At 42.6% G+C, this 19,921-nt stretch overlaps 1 protein-coding gene across 10 annotated transcripts in view; it reads right to left on the bottom strand.

Moving 5' to 3' along the window:
- Window positions 1–3,617: 3,617 nt before the first annotated feature.
- The window catches only part of ZNF605 (zinc finger protein 605), a 32,849-nt gene continuing 16,545 nt past the window's right edge, over window positions 3,618–19,921 (bottom strand). For 8 of the 10 annotated variants that reach the window (XM_033219979.1, XM_033219976.1, XM_033219982.1 and 5 more), the window contains 3 exons: window positions 17,149–17,269; window positions 16,801–16,893; window positions 3,618–9,403 (listed from right to left, as the gene is read on the bottom strand). In XM_033219979.1, the coding sequence (XP_033075870.1) occupies window positions 7,617–9,403; window positions 16,801–16,893; window positions 17,149–17,269 (2,001 nt within the window). In that variant the 3' untranslated portion in view covers window positions 3,618–7,616. Of the gene's footprint in view, window positions 9,404–13,670; window positions 13,722–16,800; window positions 16,894–17,148; window positions 17,270–19,921 lie in introns of those variants that run through there. The other 2 variants (XM_033219985.1, XM_033219986.1) reach the window with 2 other exon arrangements.

Here is a 19,921-nt window from a genome sequence, read left to right as displayed (position 1 = left end):
CCGTGTTAGCCAGGAGGGTCTTGATCTCCTGACCTCGTGATCCGCCCGCCTCGGACTCCCAAAGTGCTGGGATTACAGGCTTGAGCCACTGCACCCGGCCGAGATTGCTATATCTTTACAGTAATTTTCAAAATCAGGGACTGCGAGTCTTCCAGCTTTGTTCTTCTTTGACAAAAGATGTTTTGGCTATTCTAGTTTCTTCTGCTTTTCCACATAAATTTGATTAACTTGTTAATGTCTACAAAAACTCCCGCTGGAATCTCCATTGGGATCACAATAAATTTATAGGTAAATCTAGAGAGAACTGACATTCTAATATTTATGGTTCCAAACCATAAACATGATACGTATTTCCATTTATTTAGGATTTGGATTTCCCTTATTTCTCTCATAAGAAATGTTTTGACGTTTTCAGCATACAGATCTTTTATAACAACACTCACCCCCTTCCCACCATTCTACCCCCATTCCTAAACCTTGGCAACACAAGAATTAGTCCTCCATTAAAAATGTCGTGATTTCAGGAATGTTATATAAATGGAACAATACAATATGCAACCTTATGGGACTGATTTGTTGCATTTGGTGTATTTCTCTAGAGATTAATCCAAGTTGTTGTGTATATCAATAGTCCATTTATTTTCCTGAGTAGCATTCTATTTGTATGTGCCACAATTTGTTTAACCATTCACCTTATTCTCAGTGTTTGTCTGTTCAAATAAACTGATATTAACATCTGTGTACAGGTTTTGGTGAGAAAATATATTTATCTCGGATAAATCCCCAAAAGTGCAATTACTAGGTTATACGGTAATTTGATGTTTAATTTATAAGAAACTGTCAAGCTGTTTTCTAGAATTGCTGTACTATTTTAGACTCCCACTGGTAGTGTATTAGTGACACAGCTTCTATGTACCCTCAACATTTAATGCTGTCACTTTTTTTTTTTTTTTTTGAGACGGAGTCTTGCTCTATTGCCCAGGCTGGAGTGCAATGGTGTGATCTTGACTCACTGCAACCTCCGCCTCCAGGTTCAAGCAATTCTCTGCCTCAGCGTCCCGAGTAGCTGGGATTACAGGTGCGCAACATCATGTCTGGCGAATTTTTGTATTTTTAGTAGAGACAGGGTTTCACTATTTGGCCAGGCTGGTCTCAAAATTCTGACCTCGTGATCCACCTGTCTCAGCCTCCCAAAGTGCTAGGCGTACAAGGGTGAGTGGCCACCATGCCCAGCCGCTGTCACTTTTTTTGTTGTTTGTTTTGAGACGAAGTCTTGCTCTGTCGCTCAGGCTGAAGTGCAGTGGAGCGATCTCGGCTCACTGTAAGCTCCGCCTCCCGGGTTCATGCCATTCTCCTGCCTCAGAGTATTTTTTACTTAAGCCATCTTGATATCTTGATAGATGTGTAGTAGCACTTCATTGTGATTTGAATTTGCATTTCCCAAATCACTAATGATACTGAATGTCTTTTCATGTGCTTGTCATTTGTGTATTTTTCTCAGTGATATATCTGTTAATGCCTACTGCTCATTTTCTAATTTTTTTTTTTTTTTTTTGAGACAGAGTCTCGCTCTGTCACCCGGGCTGGAGTGCAGTGGCCGGATCTCAGCTCACTGCAAGCTCCACCTCCCGGGTTTACGCCATTCTCCTGCCTCAGCCTCCCGAGTAGCTGGGACCACAGGCACCGCCACCTCGCCGGGCTAGTTGGTTGTATTTTTTAGTAGAGATGGGGTTTCACCGTCAGGATGGTCTCGATCTTCTGGCCTCGTGATCCGCCCACCTTGGCCTCCCAAAGAGCTGGGATTACAGGCGTGAGCCACCACACCCGGGCCTGGTCAGTAATTCTTTAATGCGAACTTCAAGTTATAAACGTCCCTTCACTTACATTTCTTTTCATCTTAGCAGTGAATGCCTCAATAGCTACATTCTTTTTGCTGTGCACATTTCAAGATTTAGGTATCACTAAATAAAAAAACAGGTGTTCCTTTTTTTGTGTGTGATGGAGTCTCGCTCTGTCACTCAGGCTGGAGTGCAGTAGTGTGATCTCAGCTCACTGCAACCTCGGCCTCCTGGGTTGAAGCAATTCTCTTGCCTCAGCCTCCCAAGTAGCTGGGACTACATGCACACCACTACGCCTGGCTAATTTTTGCCTTTTTAGTAGAGACGGGGTTTCACCATATTGGCCAGGCTGGTCTCCAACTCCTGACCTTGTGATCTGACTGCCTCAGCCTCCCAAAGTGCTAGGATTACAGGCCTGAACCCTGGTTTACTTAAGGTTAGCATTCTGATATAATGTTAAATGACCTGGATACAATTAGTAATAATTATGTTCTAAGTTGCAAAGATCCCATAAGGAAAATAAAGAAGTATTAGATAGCATCACCAACTTCACAGATTTGGTCTCAAAGTAAATCTGCTACATACTAAATAATTTAAATTAATATGGTGATGGAGTGTATAGCATTGGAAGAAAACTTGTTGAAGAAAGCTTACTTTATTTTTATTTTTTTAAGAGGCAGGGTTTTGGCCGGGCGCGGTGGCTCAAGCCTGTAATCCCAGCACTTTGGGAGGCCGAGACGGGCGGATCACGAGGTCAGGAGATCCAGACCATCCTGGCTAACACGGTGAAACCCCGTCTCCACTAAAAAAAAAAAAAATACAAAAAATTAGCCGGGCGAGGTGGCGGTCGCCTGCAGTCCCAGCTACTCGGGAGGCTGAGGCAGGAGAATGGCGTGAACCCGGGAGGCGGAGCTTGCAGTGAGCTGAGATCCAGCCACTGCACTCCAGCCTGGGCAGCAGAGCAAGACTCCGTCTCAAAAAAAAAAAAAAAAAAAGAGGCAGGGTTTCACTCTGTCACCCAGGCTGGAGTGCAGTGGCCCGATCATGGCTCACTGCAGCCTCGAACTCCTGGGTTCAAGTGACCCTTCTGCCTCAGCCTCCCAAGTAGCTAGGATTACAGACATGCACCATCATGGCTAATTTTTTGGGGGGGCTTTTTTTTTGAGATGGAGTTTTGCTCTTGTTGCCCAGGCTGGAGTGCAGTGGTGTGATCTCGGCTCACTGAAACCTCTTCCTCCCAGGTACAAGCGATTTTCCGGTCTCAGCCTCCCAAGTAGCTCAGACTACAGGCATGCGATAACATACCCGTCTAATTTTTTTGCATTTGGTAGAGACGGGGTTTCACCGTGTTAGTCAGGCTGGTTGCAAACTCCTAAACTCAGGTGATCCACCCACCTTGGCCTCGCAAAGTGCTGGGATTACAGGTGTGCGTCACTGCGCCCAGCCCAAAATGGCTAATTAAGATTTTTTTTTTTGTAGAGGTGAGTCTTGCTATGTTGTCCAGGTGGTCTCAAATGACTGGGCTCAAGCGATCTTCCCCATTTGGCCTCCCCAAGCACTGGGATTACAGGTGTGAGACACCACTCCCAGTCAAAAGCTTACTTTGGATATAACTGATTTGAATTTTATTCTTGTGAAATAGTGACAAGATTTTACATCATCTACTTCTAAGCTGCAGACAGTCATCATGAGGCAAATAAAATTTTCTAAGGTAAGGAGAGTGAGAATGGATTTTCTCCTTCAGTCTATGGCAAAATAAAGGGGGGCATGGGAGAATCCTGATGGTGGAAATCATTTTATTCTCATACACAGGTTATTACAGCACAATTAGGAAGAGACAATCACAGGCAACTCACAATGCTATATTCAAATTATGCCAAAGTCCCAACGTATTCATTTCATTTGCTAGTCAATTCCTGAAAGATCAGAGCAGAGTGATATATAAGTTTATTAACACAGACTACAATGTCAATGAAGCCTTCTGGCATTGTTCAAAATAGAAAACGTGTAAAGATCTTCAAAATGCAGGTTGAAATGCAAATTCAAGTGAAAGGAAAAAGCACTGCTGTGAAGCCTAATGGCAATTACTTCCTTTCAAAGGTTTGTGTCCCAGCCGGAGAGAATGACTGGTGGACAGAAGATAAAGGCAAAATTCCTAAGGGAGAATTTCAAAAAATGATGGGGGTGCTGCCCTCTGCACTGGGCCTCTTTGGCAGTCTACTTCAACTTAATTTATTAGCGCCATAAGGTTGTAAGAGAAGCAACTCTGGCTTGATCTTAGAAAAGCTGATTTTCTTTTTGGCATCATATTTCTGGTGAGAACTGATGGGAAAGATGGTGTGGATTCTTGGACAAAGTCTGTAACATAATCTTGACACTGAAGGGTAAAGACTTGCCCACAGGTTACAGATTACATGAATTATACACAATAAATAATAGCAGATGATGGGACAGGGATATTTTAATTGTACAGCATAACACTTGAGATTGCTGGGAAGTGTGGGACATTCTTGTCTTTCTTCACTCAGTAACTGATTATCTTGTTTCTTGTCCATGGATATTTAACCTAAATAACGATGCTTTTTGAAGGTTGTTTGGCTGACCCAGAGGTAGTAAAAGACTTCATAAGTCTTTCTATTACTGAAGAGGGGCTTAGTAATAACTGCAAGTCCATTTATATCTGTAGCAGATGGCAACAATCTCCAGAGCCACTGACATATGCAGCAGAAAAGCACAAAGAACTTTGTATTCGTTATAATTTCTACTGCATTGTCCAAATACAGATAGAAAATACTGATATATAGTGTGGGGAATCTTGAGACATTTCAGCCCATGCACTATGAGGCACTTGTACTGATAACTGATTATCACAATTTTATTAAATGCCCATCATTTACCAGATGGCACAGAAAATAAATGGCACACTCAAAATATTAACTTAAGAACAAATAAAGGCACTATTTACAAATATGTGTTTACAATGAAAGACACCCAACCAGTGGGTTGGGGAAGCACCGAGTAGTAAAGTCAGAAGATCATGGAGAGGGAATGGTGTCAACGGAAACCAAGAGATCTACAGCCACAGACAGGGGCTTCCCAAAGGGAGCTGTATCCTTATGGGAACACAGAAGCTACCTAAACCATGGTCCAGGCAGAAGGAAGGGAATGGTAGTAAATACCTTTTTTTCTCCTCCCATCTGATCTCTTTCTGGTATCTCCCATTGTTCAAACCTATGAAGAAACCCCAGTCTCTAGAACACAGTCTTGGGGGGAGCAGAGCAGAAAATGGGGGAAAAGGGATCAAATAGGGAACACTCAGCACACGTGCAGATCCACAATCCATACAATTTCTGTCATGTGCCTGGTACAAATTCAAGTTACCCTGAGCCCGGAAGGAACAGGCTTCTGACTCAGATGATGCAGTCTACTCAACTCTATTTAACAATTCACACTTAAGTGTTATCATCTTCACACTTTACTTCTAAATAAACTCCAAATATGTTATCATTACTTTGGCTTTAAGCAGCCAATTCCCTTTTAAAAAGATTTTAAAAAGAGAGAAATATCTTTTATATTTACCCACATATTCACCATTTTCAGAACTTCATTCCTTTGTACAGACCCAAACTTAAGTTTTGTATTATTTTCCTGCTGCCCTCAAACTTCCTTTCCTATTTCCCGAAGACAGGTCTACAGGTAATAAAATTACCTTTGATTTAGTTTGTCTGAAACATCTTTATTTTGCCTTCATTTTTGAAAACGTTTTTGATGGAAACAGAATTCTAGGTTGCAGGGTTTGTTGCTTATTTCATTCAGGAATTTAGAGATAATACTCCATTGTTTTATAGCTTGCATAGTTCTCACCATAAATTTGCTGCCATTCTTTGTTCCTGTGTATATATTATCTTTTTTTCTCAAGGTGTTTTAAAATTATTCTGTTTATCAGTGCTTTTCTTGAATGTGACTCTGAGGTGCACTGCTATGAAATAAATTATGTTTATTCTACTTCAGGTCATTTGAATTTCTTGAATATGTGGGGGTATTGTTTTCATCAGATTTGGGAAATCTTTAGCCAATATTTATTCAAATACTTCTTCCTGCCTCTTCATTTTCTCCTCTCCTTCTGGGACTCCAGTTACACATATATTACACCACTGTAACTGTTTTCCTATTCTCTTTAAGTCTTTTTTTCTCTCTGTATAACATTTTGGTAGTTTTTATTCTTACTCTTCAAGTTCATTGATTTTTTTTCTTTTTCTTTATCTAATCTCTCCACCTGGGATTTTAACAAAATCAGAAGGTGTTTTCATCCCTAGTTCTATTTTGGCCATTAAAAATATCTCTTATACCTCAGGTTTCATCAGCTTCTTGCATATGTAGGGGTATTGTTTTCCTCTACTTTATATTTACAATAGCTCTTTTAATACCCTTGTCTACTAATTCCATCACCTCTGTCTTTTCTGGGTTTCTATTGATTTTTCTCCTGGTTATAAGTCATACTTTATTGCTTCCTTGCATGCCAGATAAGTTTTTTTGGGGATGCCGGACACTACAGGTCCAGAGTAGCTTTTTAATCTAGAGCTAATTAGCCTCACTACTAAAACAAAACCCTTCTGAGAATTCTACCTGATGCTCCATGTGTTAGAATCTGTTTCCACTCTGGCTGCTGAGAACATAAACTATTCCCAGCCCTGCATGAGTTCCAGGAATTGTTCAGCCTGTTGCTTTCCAGTGCTTCTTTTCCTGGCCTCAGTGCCAAGTCAGTACTAAGCCAAAGGACTCAGGGCACTCTCTGCAGACTTCTTGAGCCCTGTCTCTAGGAAGATCCCATCTCTCCAGTACTTTCCCCTGCAAATTCTAGCTGCTGTGGCCTCCCCAGCTGCCAATCCTGTCTCTTCAATTCAGCAAGACTTACTGTTTCCCTTCCCTGAACCGCAGCCTAGTAACTGGCATGAGGGGGCAGGCTGAGAAACCATGGTGCTCACCTCACTCTGTCTACAGTCTCCTGAGGATCACAAACCTGTGCTTGTCATATGTCTAAAAACTGTTATATATTACATGTATTGGACAGCTTCTAGTTGTTCAAGGCAGGAGAGAAAATCTACTGTGCTTGTCCTATGTCTAAAAACCATTATATATTATATGTATTGGACAGCTTCTAGTTGTTTAAGGCAGGAAAGGAAATCTGACTGTTGTTATTCCATCACAGCAGAAAGCAGAACTCTTCACATATAAGTAAACACACCTAACACTTACAATTGACTGCTTTTTGTAATAATTTATAAAGAGCACCACTTCCCTACAGAACTATTTCAATAGCATCACGCTTGTCAAATTCTTTACATTATTGAGACTACTCCTCAGTATGAACCTCTGTAGGTATTATTCTCAAGTGCACAGTGAGTTGTCCTTTCTTGAAATCTTTCACTTGCTTGTTATAACAATATAATTTTCTTCCTGTTTAGGTATTCTAAACATTTAATAAGCTGACTTTTGACTAAAAGCTTCTGTACTATCACAACACTAATAAGGTTTTCATCTCAATGAGTCATCCAATATGTAATGAGTAGTGTCTTCTGGGAGATGGCTTTTTTTTACATCGTTTACTTTTTAAAAACTCTCCTTTTTAAATTCTGCATAGTGACTCTTGACTCCTCAATTCAAGCTTTTTCAACAGTCACTGCCTCAATAGGGTTTCTCTCCCTTATTCATCCTCAAAAGTGTTAGAAAGTATGACATTTGATAGCAACCTTTCTGAATTCGCCAAACTTATGATTTTTATATTATATGATTTCTCTGATGTATCATAAGCTGTGACTTCCTGTTGAAGGTGGTCCCACACTCATTGCATCCATAGTATTTATCTCCTGTATGAATCCTCTGATGCCTCATAAGGTGTGACTTTCTCGTGAAAGACTTCCCACATTCACCACATTTATATGGTCTCTCTCCTGTATGAATTCTCTGATGTATAATGAGCTGTGCCTTCTCAAAGAAAGCTTTTGCACAATCATTGCATCCATAGGTTTTCTCTCCCGTGTGATTTCTTTGATGCTTAATGAGCTGCACTTTCTGAACAAATGCTTTCCCACATTCATTGCATTCATAGGGTTTCTCCCCTGTATGAATTCTCTGATGCCTAAGAAGCTGTGGCTTCCAAGCAAAAGCTTTCCTACATTCACTACATTCAAAGGGCTTTTCTCCAGTATGAGTTCTCTGGTGATGAATGAGACTTGACTTCTCGCTGAAGGTTTTCCTGCATTCACTGCATTCATAGGGTTTCTCACCTGTATGTGTTCTCTGATGTGATATCAGACTTGACTTCTGGGTGAAGGCCTTCCCACACTCACTGCATTCATAAGGCTTCTCCCCAGTGTGTGTTCTGTGATGCGTTAGGAGCTGGGACTTCCCAAAGAAGGTTTTCCCACATTGAATGCATCCATATGGTTTCTCTCCTAAGTGAATTTTTTGATGTCTTATTAACTCTGACTTCTTAAAGAAGGCCTCTTCACAATCACTGCATCGATAGTTCTTCTCTCCTGTGTGAGTTATCTGATGTTTAATCAGTTGTGGTTTTCTGATGAAGGCTTCACCACATTCATTGCATTCGTAGGGCTTCTCTCCTGTATGAATCCTCTGATGCCTAATGAGAAGTGAGTTCCTGCTGAAGGCTTTTTGACACTCACTACATGCATAAGGTTTCTTCCCTGTGTGGGTCCTCTGATGAGTAATAAGCTGCGACTTCCAAAAGAAGGATTTTCCACAGTGACTACACGTATAGGGTTTCTCTCCTGTGTGCGTTCTCTGATGTGTGATGAGTTTTAATTTCTGCGAGAATGCTTTCCCGCACTCACTGCAACTGTAGGGTTTCTCTATTGTGTGAGTTAACTGATGTCTTTTAAGCTGCGACTTCCTACTGAAGGCTTTTCCACATTCACTGCATCCATACGGCTTCTCTCCAGTATGAATTCTCTGATGTAAAATGAGGAGTGACTTCCTACTAAAAGCTTTCTGACATTCACTGCACCCATACGGTTTTTCTCCTGAGTGAGTTCTTTGATGAAGAGTGAGCAGTGACTTCTGTGAGAAGGCTTTTCCACACTCACTGCATTGATAGGGCTTCTCTCCTGTATGAGTTCTCTGGTGTATAATAAGTTGTGACTTCTTGTTAAAAAATCTGCCACATTCCATGCATAAATAGACTCCTGTGTGTGTATGATTAGCAGTGAGCCATGGCTCTTTGTTGCTGGGTTTTCTACATGTATTGCAATCACAGTATTTTATTCCACCATGGGTTCTGTCAGGTTTGATACAGAATAATAATTTATTATTGAGCTCATCAATTTTCTTTCTTTCACAGTTATTTCTTGGAATAAGCAAATCAAAAGGACGTTTCAAACTTTTTTCTCCTGTGCCACATTTATGGGATCTCATTCCTACATGAACAACATTTATGCTTGAATTAAATATTTGTCCAAAAACATCATATTTATGGCCTCTCTTCATACTTTTAAGGTTGTCTTGATTGTCTCGGAGCCACATTTTGGGATTATCTAGCCAGACTTCTACAAAGAGAAAAAAATGAACCATACTGTGTAATTCCTTCAATTATTATGCTTATCATGTAAAGCTTCTGAAATTGGGCCATAATCCTAGTTTTTAAAAAATCTCTCAAATAATGTGTACTTATTGGGCATTGACAATTTTAACAGAAATGAAAATTAATTTTTTTTTAATTTTTTTTTTTTTTTTTTTTGAGACAGAGTCTCGCTCTGTCACCCAGGTTGGAGTGCAGTGACCGGATCTCAGCTCACTGCAAACTCCGCCTCCCAGGTTCACGCCATTCTCCTGCCTCAGCCTCCCGAGTAGCTGGGACTACAGGGGCCCGCCATCTCGCCCGGCTAGTTTTTTTTGTATTTTTTAGTAGAGATGGGGTTTCACCTCAATGGTTTCACCATTGAGGCCAGGATGGTCTCAATCTCCTGACCTCGTGATCCACCCGTCTCGGCCTCCCAAAGTGCTGGAATTACAGGCTTGAACCACCACGCCCAGCCAATTTTTTTTTTTTTGGAGGTGGAGTCTTGCTCTGTCGCCCAGGCTGGAGTGCAGTGGCACAATCTTGGCTCACTGCAAGCTCCACCTCCCGGGTTCATGCCATTCTCCTGCCTCAGCCTCCCGTGTAGCTGGGACTACAGGCGCCCGCCACTGCACCTGGCTAATTTTTTGTATTTTTAGTAGAGACGGGGTTTCACCGTGTTAGCCAGGATGGTCTCGATCTCCTGACCTCGTGATCCTCCCATCTCGGCCTCCCAAAGTGCTGGGATTACAGGTGTGAGCCACTGCGCCCGGCCAATTTTTAAATTACAAATGTTTAAATACACAAACTTTTATTTTTATTATTTATTTATTTATGTTTTTGAGACAGAGCCTCATGCAGTCACCAGGCTGGAGTACAGTGGTGTGATCTCAGCTCACTACAACCTCTGCCTCCTGGGTTCAAACAATTCTCCTGCCTCTGCCTCCCAAGTAGCTGGGACTACAGGCATGCACCATGACACCCAGCAAATTTTTGTATTTTTAGTAGAGACGGGGTTTCACCATGTTGCCCAGGATGGTCTCCATCTCTTGACCTTGTGATCCACCCACCTTGGCCTCCCAAAGTGTTGGGATTACAGGCATGAGCCGCCGCGCCTGGCCTTCTTTATTTTTTTTTTTTGAGAGGGAGTCTCGCTCTGTCGCTAGGCTGGAGTGCAGTGGCATGGATCTCAGCTCACTGCAACCTCCACTTCCCGGTTCAAGCGATTCTCCTGCCTCAGCTTCCTGAGTATCTGGGACTACAGGTTTGCACCACCACACCTGGCTATTTTTTGTATTTTTAGTAGAGATAGGGTTTCACCAGGTTGGCCAGGATGGTCTCAATCTCCTGATCTTATGATCCACCCGTGTTGGCCTCCCAAAGTGCTGGGATTACAGGTGTGAGCCACCATGCCTGGTCAAATACATGAACTTTTAAATGAGGAAATATTAAATATACTCAAAGAACAGTGATCATGAGATGAAAGAGCCTGGAGCAATTTCCAATCAAATAGTGAGGTGATTAGTTTACTTTTTTGAAGATAATCTACGATTATCTACCATGTGTCCAGAACTTAGTATGAGAAGATCAGAGAAGAAAAGAGGTAAGTACAACACCATTACAAAGCTTCACAATATAGTTAAGAATATGATTAATAAAAACATAAAAATGCAACATTAATATATGTTGTTGAATAGTATAATAGAAAAAGGGGGCCGGGCGTGGTGGCTCAAGCCTGTAATCCCAGCACTTTGGGAGGCCGAGACGGGTGGATCACGAGGTCAGGAGATCGAGACCATCCTGGCTAACACGGTGAAACCCCGTCTCTACTAAAAAATACAAAAAACTAGCCGGGCGAGGTGGCGGGCGCCTGTAGTCCCAGCTACTCGGGAGGCTGAGGCAGGAGAATGGCGTGAACCCGGGAGGCGGAGCTTGCAGTGAGCTGAGATCCGGCCACTGCACTCCAGCCCCGGCGACAGAGCGAGACTCCGTCTCAAAAAAAAAAAAAAAAAAGAAAAAGGGATATAATGCAGAATAAATGTACAATACCAACTTTACACCTGAAAGATAAGAAACATTAAATTTTTGTACTATTGTTGCATTTATAAAATATTCTTATTCAGGATCATTATTTAAATCACTGATGTCAATAACTTCACCATCATCAGTAAAACTTCCTTTTGTAATTATCCAAGAGTTCTCCGGAGCTCAGTATCAACACTTTCATTTAACTTCTTCACATTCATCCTCCTTTAATTGGACCTATAATTGAATCTATAAAGTATATATTGTATCTATATGTAATGCTATCATTGGAAATTACTCCTAACCATAATAATTTTTTGTATAATAGTAGGACAGATATTTTCATCCAATAAGTACAATTGTTTGTGATTTCTACAAGACCATTTATTGCGTATTTTAAAAGTTTATTGACTTTTTGATGATATTCTTTACTAGCAATTGTGGGGTAATATTCTCAGGAAGTACTCTGCAAGATGAAAAGATCTGGCATGGTCTCAAATGTAAAATGAGGCTGCGCCTGGTGGCAGCTCACACCTACAATCCCGGCACTTTGGGAGGCTGAGGTGGGAGGACTGCTTGTCTTCAGCCCAGGAGTTTGAGACCAGCCCGGACAACATACAGAGAACCTGTCTCTACAAATTTTTTTTTTCTAAAATTAGCCATGTGTGGTGGTGCACACCTTAAGTCCCAGTTACCTGTGAGGCAGAGGGGGTGGATCACTATAGCCTGAGAGGTTGAGGTTGCAGTGAGCTATAACTACATCACTGCACTCCACCCCAGAAGACAGAGTGAGACAGAGGCTCAAAACAAACAGCAAACAAAAACAAACAAAAAAAACCCAAAAAACTACTCTTTTCTTCGGGCAAAAAGCCTCATCTAATTTTCAGACATCAGAATTTCAGACGAAGCAGGCTGGCTGTGGTGACTGATGCCTGGAATCCCAGCACTTTAGGAGGCTTAGGTAGGTGGATCACTTGACCTCAGGAGTTAGGTGGATCACTTGACCTCAGGAGTTCAAGACCAGCCTGGCCAACATATCGAAACCCCATCTCTACCCAAATACAAAAATTAGCCGGGTGTGGTGGTGCACGCCTGTAATCCCAGCTACTTGGGAGGCTGAGATGGGAGGATCACTTGAGCCTGGGAGGCGGAGGTTGTGTGAGCTGAGAGTGAGCCACTGCACGTCAGCCTGGGTGACTGAGACCCCATCTCAAAAATAAAATGGAATTTCAGAGGAAGCACCACTGCTGATATGGAAAATTAAAGAAAGACTCAGTGTTGGTCAGGTGCAGTGGCTCATGCCTGTAATCCCAGCACTTTGGGAGGTCAAGGTGGGCGAATCATGAGATCAGGAGATCGAGACCATCCTGGCCAACATGGTGAAACCCCATCTCTACTAAAAATACAAAATTAGCTGGGTGTGGTGGCGCATGCCTGTAATCCCAGCTACTCGGGAGGCTGAGGCAGGAGAATCACTTGAACCAGGGAGTCAAGAGGTTGCAGTGAGCTGAGATCGCGCCATTGCACTCCAGCCTGGCAACACAGAGAGACTCCTTCTCAAAAAAAAAAAAAAGAAAGAAAGAAAGAAAGAAAGAAAGAAATACTCAGTGTTTCAGGCATAAATAAATGTGATAATACTATTCATTGAGATGAAAAAGACTATGCAAAGAAGTTTGAAGATCAAAGGCAAGAGTCATATGTAGACAAGTATGAGATCCACTTGAAGAGTTGACAGAAAATTGTTTTATAAGATGTGAGAACAAAGGAAAACAATAATTTTAAATTAAAATCAAATCAAGATGGGATTAAAAATATGTCTACCCAGGCCAGGCGTGGTGGCTCACGCCTGCAATCCCAGCACTTTGGGAGGCTGAGGCAGGCAGATCACGAGGTCAAGGGATTGAGACCAGCCTGGCCAACATGGCGAAATCCCATCTCTACTAAAAATACAAAAATTAGCCAGGCGTGGTGGAGCACACTGGTAATCCCAGCTATTCAGGAGGCTGAGGCAGGAGAATCGCTTGAACCTGGGAGGCGGAGGTTGCAGTGAGCTGAGATTGCACCACTGCACTCCAGCCTGGCGACAGTAAGACTTCATCTCAAAAAAAAAAGTCTATCCAAATTAATGAATTAAATGGTAAACAATAATAAAGTAGTTAAAAGTAGTATTTTGCGATTTTTTAGTCAGGATATTACTGTGTTGCCCAAGGAATGAAGAGGTAGGGTCATACCTCACTGCAGCTGCAAACTCCCAGGCTGAAGTGATCTTTCTGCCTCAGTCACACAAGTAGCTGAGACTGTTGGTGTGTGCCAGCATGCCTGGCTAATTTTTCATATTCTTCTTGCAGAGATGGGGTCTTGCTATGTTGCCCGGGCTGGCCTTCAACTCTTGGCCTCAAGCAATACTCCTGTCTTGGCCTCCCAAAGCACTGGAATTACAGGCATGAGCCACCATTTCACGCCCACCGAAATGTCATTTTGATGGCACACAAACAAATACCCTCTTTCTTTCTTTTTCTTTTTTTTTTTTTTTGAGACGGGAGTCTCACTCTGTCGCCCAGGCTGGAGTGCAGTGACCGGATCTCAGCTCACTGCAAGTTCTGCCTCCCGGGTTTACGCCATTCTCCTGCCTCAGCCTCCCAAGTAGCTGGGACTACAGGCACCTGCCACCTCGCCCGGCTAGTTTTTTGTATTTTTTTAGTAGAGACGGGGTTTCACTGTGTTAGCCAGGATGGTCTCGATCTCCTGACCTCGTGATCCGCCCGTCTCGGCCTCCCAAAGTGCTGGGATTACAGGCTTGAGCCACCGTGCCCGGCCCTTTCTTTCCTTCATAGTACTTATCAAATAGGTAATCCTTTTACTCATATCTCTCCCAGTAGAATGTAAACTGTATGAGGGTAGGGAACAGGTTTGCCTTTTTCACTAATGTATCCCCACTGCATAGCACATAACAAGCCCTCAATATACGTAGGATAAATATTATTCACTTATCATTGAGCTTCTAAAGTAGTTCCTTTCAGTATCATTAATCTTGAGAATTAATTTTGCACTTTAACACAAATGCTTCATGTTCAAATACTGAATTGCTGAATATTTTATGGTTTTATATTGTCTTCTAAATTAAAATCCTACAAAGTTATTTCATGACTCATTTCTTTTCAATTCCTCTCATTCCACATGAGAAGTGGGTCTAAATTAATAGGGGAACATAATATCTATCTTTACAGCTTTTCCAAACTGCACATACTCAGACCTAAAAAACAATGGGAATGGTGCCTAGACATCTGCAACCTGAAATATTTCCCTGCTGTGCATTATGGCTCACTCCTGTAATCCCAGCACTTTGGGAAGCCAAAGCAGAGGATCACTTGAGCCCAGAGTTTGAGACCAGCCTGGGCAACATAGTGAGATCCTGTCTCTCCAAAAAAGCCAAAATTTTTAAAATTAGCTGGGTGTGGTGGCAGTCTCAGCTACTGGGGAGGCTGAAGTGGAAGGAGCTCATGAGTCCAGACAGGTCAAGGCTGCAGTGAGCTGTGACTGTGCCAGTATACTCCAGCCTGGGTGACAAAGGGAGACCTTATCTAAAAAAAAATATTTCCCAAGGTAGATGCTTAGATGGAAACTTTTCTACTGAAGAAACATCTAACAAACAAGACTTTTCTTTATTTGGCTCCATAATAACCAATTTTTAAAAATCAAATAAGTACATACCACAAATTCCACAGAGAGCACAGACTATGCTACTGGCCATCTCTCTTCTTGGGGGAAAAATCTTACGACCTAGTTGTTTTAGGAATTTCAGACAATGTCTTATCAGGCCTGAGTCACTATATTATAGATGCTACATGGGTAGAGATTTCAGAAAAAGCTGTGAGTCAAGGAACATTCACTGGAGTTGAAGAAAAGAGCTGAAAGTGAAGTCTACCTGGGGAAACTGTACCATAATCAAAGGCACAGATGCAGAGAAAAATTTCAGAAGAGCAGTGAGGAAGAATCTAGCCGAAATGGAGTTAGTAATGACTTCTGGGCACAGAAAAATAAATGGAGAGAGAAGATGTTCTCATACCACGAGGTTCTTCAACATAAAGGTAACAGGTACTTAAACCCACCTGACTATGTGATGGGATGGGAGAGAAGCTTTAGAGAAGTTAAACATCAAATGTACCAGAAAAATGCACTGGGAACTGACTTGAAAATCCTTAGTCTGTACAGAGGAAGGTAAGAAGCAAAATCTCCTTACTATGTTTAAAGTATTAGGGTTTTTTAATGTGCTTTTGTTTTTAGAGACAGGGTCTCACTCTGTTGCCTAGCACATCCGTGGCTCACTGCAGCTTCCAGCTCCTGGGCTCAAGCAATCCTCCCACCTCAGCCACCCAAGTAGCTGGCACTAGAGGTGCACACCAGCATATTTGGCTAAGTTATTATTATTATTATTAGCAGTAGTAGTAGTAGTAGTAGACATGGGGTCTTGCTTTGTTGCCCAGGTTGGTCTCAAACTCCTGGCCTTACGTGACTATCGTGCCTTGCCCTGTCCCCAACCTCCAAAGCATGAGGATTACAGGCATGAGCTACTGCGCCCGGCCTAGATCTTCATTCTGTATCAGTGGGTTCATCTTCTATTCTCTGTGGTTTTAAAACAGAAATATATCAAATTACAGGAAGAGAAGAAAAATAATAAATTAAAAGTTTAAGTTTAAATAAACTCAAAGGCAATCAGTGTTATCTAAAAGAAGAAAAAAACTATGAATTCATAAAGAGAGCCTTAACCAAGAAAGTGGGGTTCTAAATGGCCACCAATCTGTGCCACTGAATAAGAGGGATACATTTCATCATAAACTCCATAGAGAAAAGACACATCCCGATGTGGAGAACACGTTATGGAGCACATCCATTAAAAATCATGAAGAACTCATGTCACCAATCTTGAGTGAATTCTAAAGATTCAGGAACTTTTTTTTTTTTTTTTTTTTTTTTTTTGAGACGGAGTCTTGCTCTGCCGCCCAGGCTGGAGTGCAGTGGCCGGGTCTCAGCTCACTGCAAGCTCCGCCTCCTGGGTTTACGCCATTCTCCTGCCTCAGCCTCCCAAGCAGCTGGGACTACAGGCGCCTGCCATGTCGCCCGGCTAGTTTTTTTGTATTTTTTAGTAGAGACGGGGTTTCACCATGTTAGCCAGGATGGTCTCGATCTCCTGACCTCGTGATCCGCCCGTCTCGGCCTCCCAAAGTGCTGGGATTACAGGCTTGAGCCACCGCGCCCGGCCACTTTAAATAGTTTTATAAACAACATTTTAAAAGTGCCCACCTGTCATCAAAACGAGAGATTAAATGTTCACTGTATCTCATAAACCTGATTATTCCTCACCTGAAAAGTTTTGATTTAGGATTTCTTGACCTATTATCCATGGATCTTGTTGTTCCAGTTTGAAAATTGCATCAGGTTTGAGAATTTGATAACCTGTCGATTGGAAACACAGAGCACTTGGACCTAACTGCTTGGGCTAAGAGTCTTAAATATGAAGAATGTTTTATTACAAAGGCTGTGAAATAAAGCAAGTGAATGAAAATCTTTCAATTTAGTATAAAAGTCAAATAATCTTTGACATGTAAAACTTACGTCCAAAATCAACAAACTCCTCACAGGCCAAACAGTTACTGGCCATACAGTAAGTTACATAAGAATGTTCTTACTCAAGAAGAAGAATGTTCTTACCCAAGAAAATCAGATTGCTATAGTTCTCCAACATCACATCTCTGTACAAGTTCTTCTGAGTAGGATTAAGTAGCTGCCATTCCTCCAACGTGAAATCCACAGCCACATCCTCAAATGATATCTGGAAAAGCACAATCCCTGTTAAACCTGAAGTGGTTCTCACTTGGTCTTGTAAAATACTTCCTTCTGTATTTGTGGTAGGCGGCCTCTAAGATGGCCCCAGTGACCTCTGACTCTGGTATTCATGCTTTTGCGTAATCCTCCCCTCTTGACTGTGAGCTGGACTCAACTGACTCATTCTCCTGAACAGAACAGGGGAACATGATGAGATGCCACTTCCAAGACTAGGTTAGAAAGAAATGCAGCTTCTATCCTGGGCACTCTCTCTCTCTGGAGTAGTCTGGCTGCTGTGTTGTAAGGTCGCCATGTGGAAGCTCATGTGCCCTGGAACTCAGGCTTCCCAACAGTCACTGAGTGAGCCTGGAGGAGCCAGCTCCTTCCTCGCTGCGCCCTGCGATGACGGCAGCCCTTCTCAACACCTTCATCACTGCACCATGTGAGACCCTCAACTGAAACCCACTGGGAAGCACCTGGCAGATTCCTAAGCCCAGAAACTGTGAGATCAATGTTTGCTGTTTTCAGCCCCTGAGGTTTGGGGTAATTTGTTACACAATAATGAATAACTAATACAATACAATATAATATAATATAATATATAATATAACATAATATAAAATAATCTTTTTTTTTTTTTTTTTTTTTTTTTTTTGAGACGGAGTCTCGCTCTGTCGCCCGGGCTGGAGTGCAGTGGCCGGATCTCAGCTCACTGCAAGCTCCGCCTCCCGGGTTTACGCCATTCTCCTGCCTCAGCCTCCCGAGTAGCTGGGACTACAGGCGCCGCCACCTCGCCCGGCTAGTTTTTTGTATTTTTTAGTAGAGACGGGGTTTCACCATGTTAGCCAGGATGGTCTCGATCTCCTGACCTCGTGATCCGCCCGTCTCGGCCTCCCAAAGTGCTGGGATTACAGGCTTGAGCCACCGCGCCCGGCCAAAATAATCTTGAATTATGCTTTGAGCAAGAAATGTTTAAAAATATATTTTATATATATATTTTTAGAGGCAGAATCTCGCGCTGTTGCCCAGACTGGAGTACAATGGTGTGATCCAGCGCATTGCAACCTCTGCCTCCCAGGTTTACACGATTCTCCTGCCTCATCCTCCTGAGTAGCTGGGATTACAGGCGCCCGCCACCACGCCCAGTTAATTTTTGTATTTTCAGTAGAGACGGGGTTTCACCATGTTAGCCAGGATGGTCTCGATCTCCTGACCTCGTGATCCGCCCGTCTCGGCCTCCCAAAGTGCTGGGATTACAGGCTTGAGCCACCGCGCCCGGCCAAAATAATCTTGAATTATGCTTTGAGCAAGAAATGTTTAAAAATATATATTTTATATATATATTTTTAGAGGCAGAATCTCGCGCTGTTGCCCAGACTGGAGTACAATGGTGTGATCCAGCGCATTGCAACCTCTGCCTCCCAGGTTTACACGATTCTCCTGCCTCATCCTCCTGAGTAGCTGGGATTACAGGCGCCCGCCACCACGCCCAGTTAATTTTTGTATTTTCAGTAGAGACGGGGTTTCACCATGTTGGCCAGGCTGGTCTTGAACACCTAACCTCGTGATCTGCCTGCCTCGGACTCCCAAAGTGCTGGGATTACAGGCATGAGCCACCACACCCAGCTTAAAAATATTTATCATTGTAAATTCATTCATCCATCTACCTATCCACTGAACAAGAAACCAGAATAGGTTGTCTTTAAACAATACAGTGGTTCTCAAAGAAGGTGCCACTGGTATTTGAGAACCAATTTTAGCTAAGCAACATTGTCGCATGCAGTTAAGCCCTTCAGCATTGCCTGGCCTCTGTCTGCTAATGACAGTAATATCTTTCAGTCACTGGCTGGGCATGGTGGCTGATGCCTGTAATCCCAGCACTTTGGGAGGCTGAGGTGGGTGGATCACCTGAGACCAGGAATTCAAGACCAGCCTGGCCAACATGGTGAAACTCCATCTCTACTAAAAATACACACACACACACACATCCTTAGCTGGGCATGGTGGCGGGTGCCTGTAATCCCAGCTACTACGGAGACTGAGGCAGAAGAATCACTTAAACCTGGGAGATGGAGGTTGCAGTGAGCCAAGATTGCACCCCTGCACTCCAGCCTGGGCAACAGAGTGAGACTCTATCTCAAATAAATAAATAAATAACAAAACAAACAAAAAACCACTCTCTTCCCTCTGGGAGTGATTCTGCTCCCAAGTAAGAACAACTGGCCAGCTATTTTAGATATCTTCCAAAACACACATATTGAGCAATTAAGATTCCAGGAACTATCTGGGTGCGGTGGCTCACTCCTGAAATTCCAGCACTTTGGGAGGCTGAGGCGGGTGGATCACCTGAGGTCAGGAGTTGGAGACCAGCCTGATCAACATGGTGAAACCCCATCCTATTAAAAACACAAAATTAGCCAAGTGTGGTGGTGCACGCCTGTAATCCCAGCTACTCGGGAGGCTGAGACAGGAGAATCCCTTGAACACTGGAGGTGGAGGTTGCAGTGAGCCAAGATTGCGCCACTGCACTCCAGCCTGGACAATAGAGCAAGATTCCATGTCAAAAAAAAAACAATAACAAAAAAGAAAAGAAAAAAAGATTCCAGGAACCATAACAGGTATCAGAAATTTAAAAATGAGTAGAAAAATATCATGTTCT

This window comes from Trachypithecus francoisi, unplaced genomic scaffold, assembly GCF_009764315.1.
Source record: "Trachypithecus francoisi isolate TF-2019V2 unplaced genomic scaffold, Tfra_2.0 Lachesis_group11, whole genome shotgun sequence".
Classification (NCBI taxonomy): Eukaryota; Metazoa; Chordata; class Mammalia; order Primates; family Cercopithecidae; genus Trachypithecus; species Trachypithecus francoisi.
The sequence above is the reverse complement of the archived record's forward strand: the minus strand, read 5'-3'. Positions and strand labels throughout refer to the sequence as shown.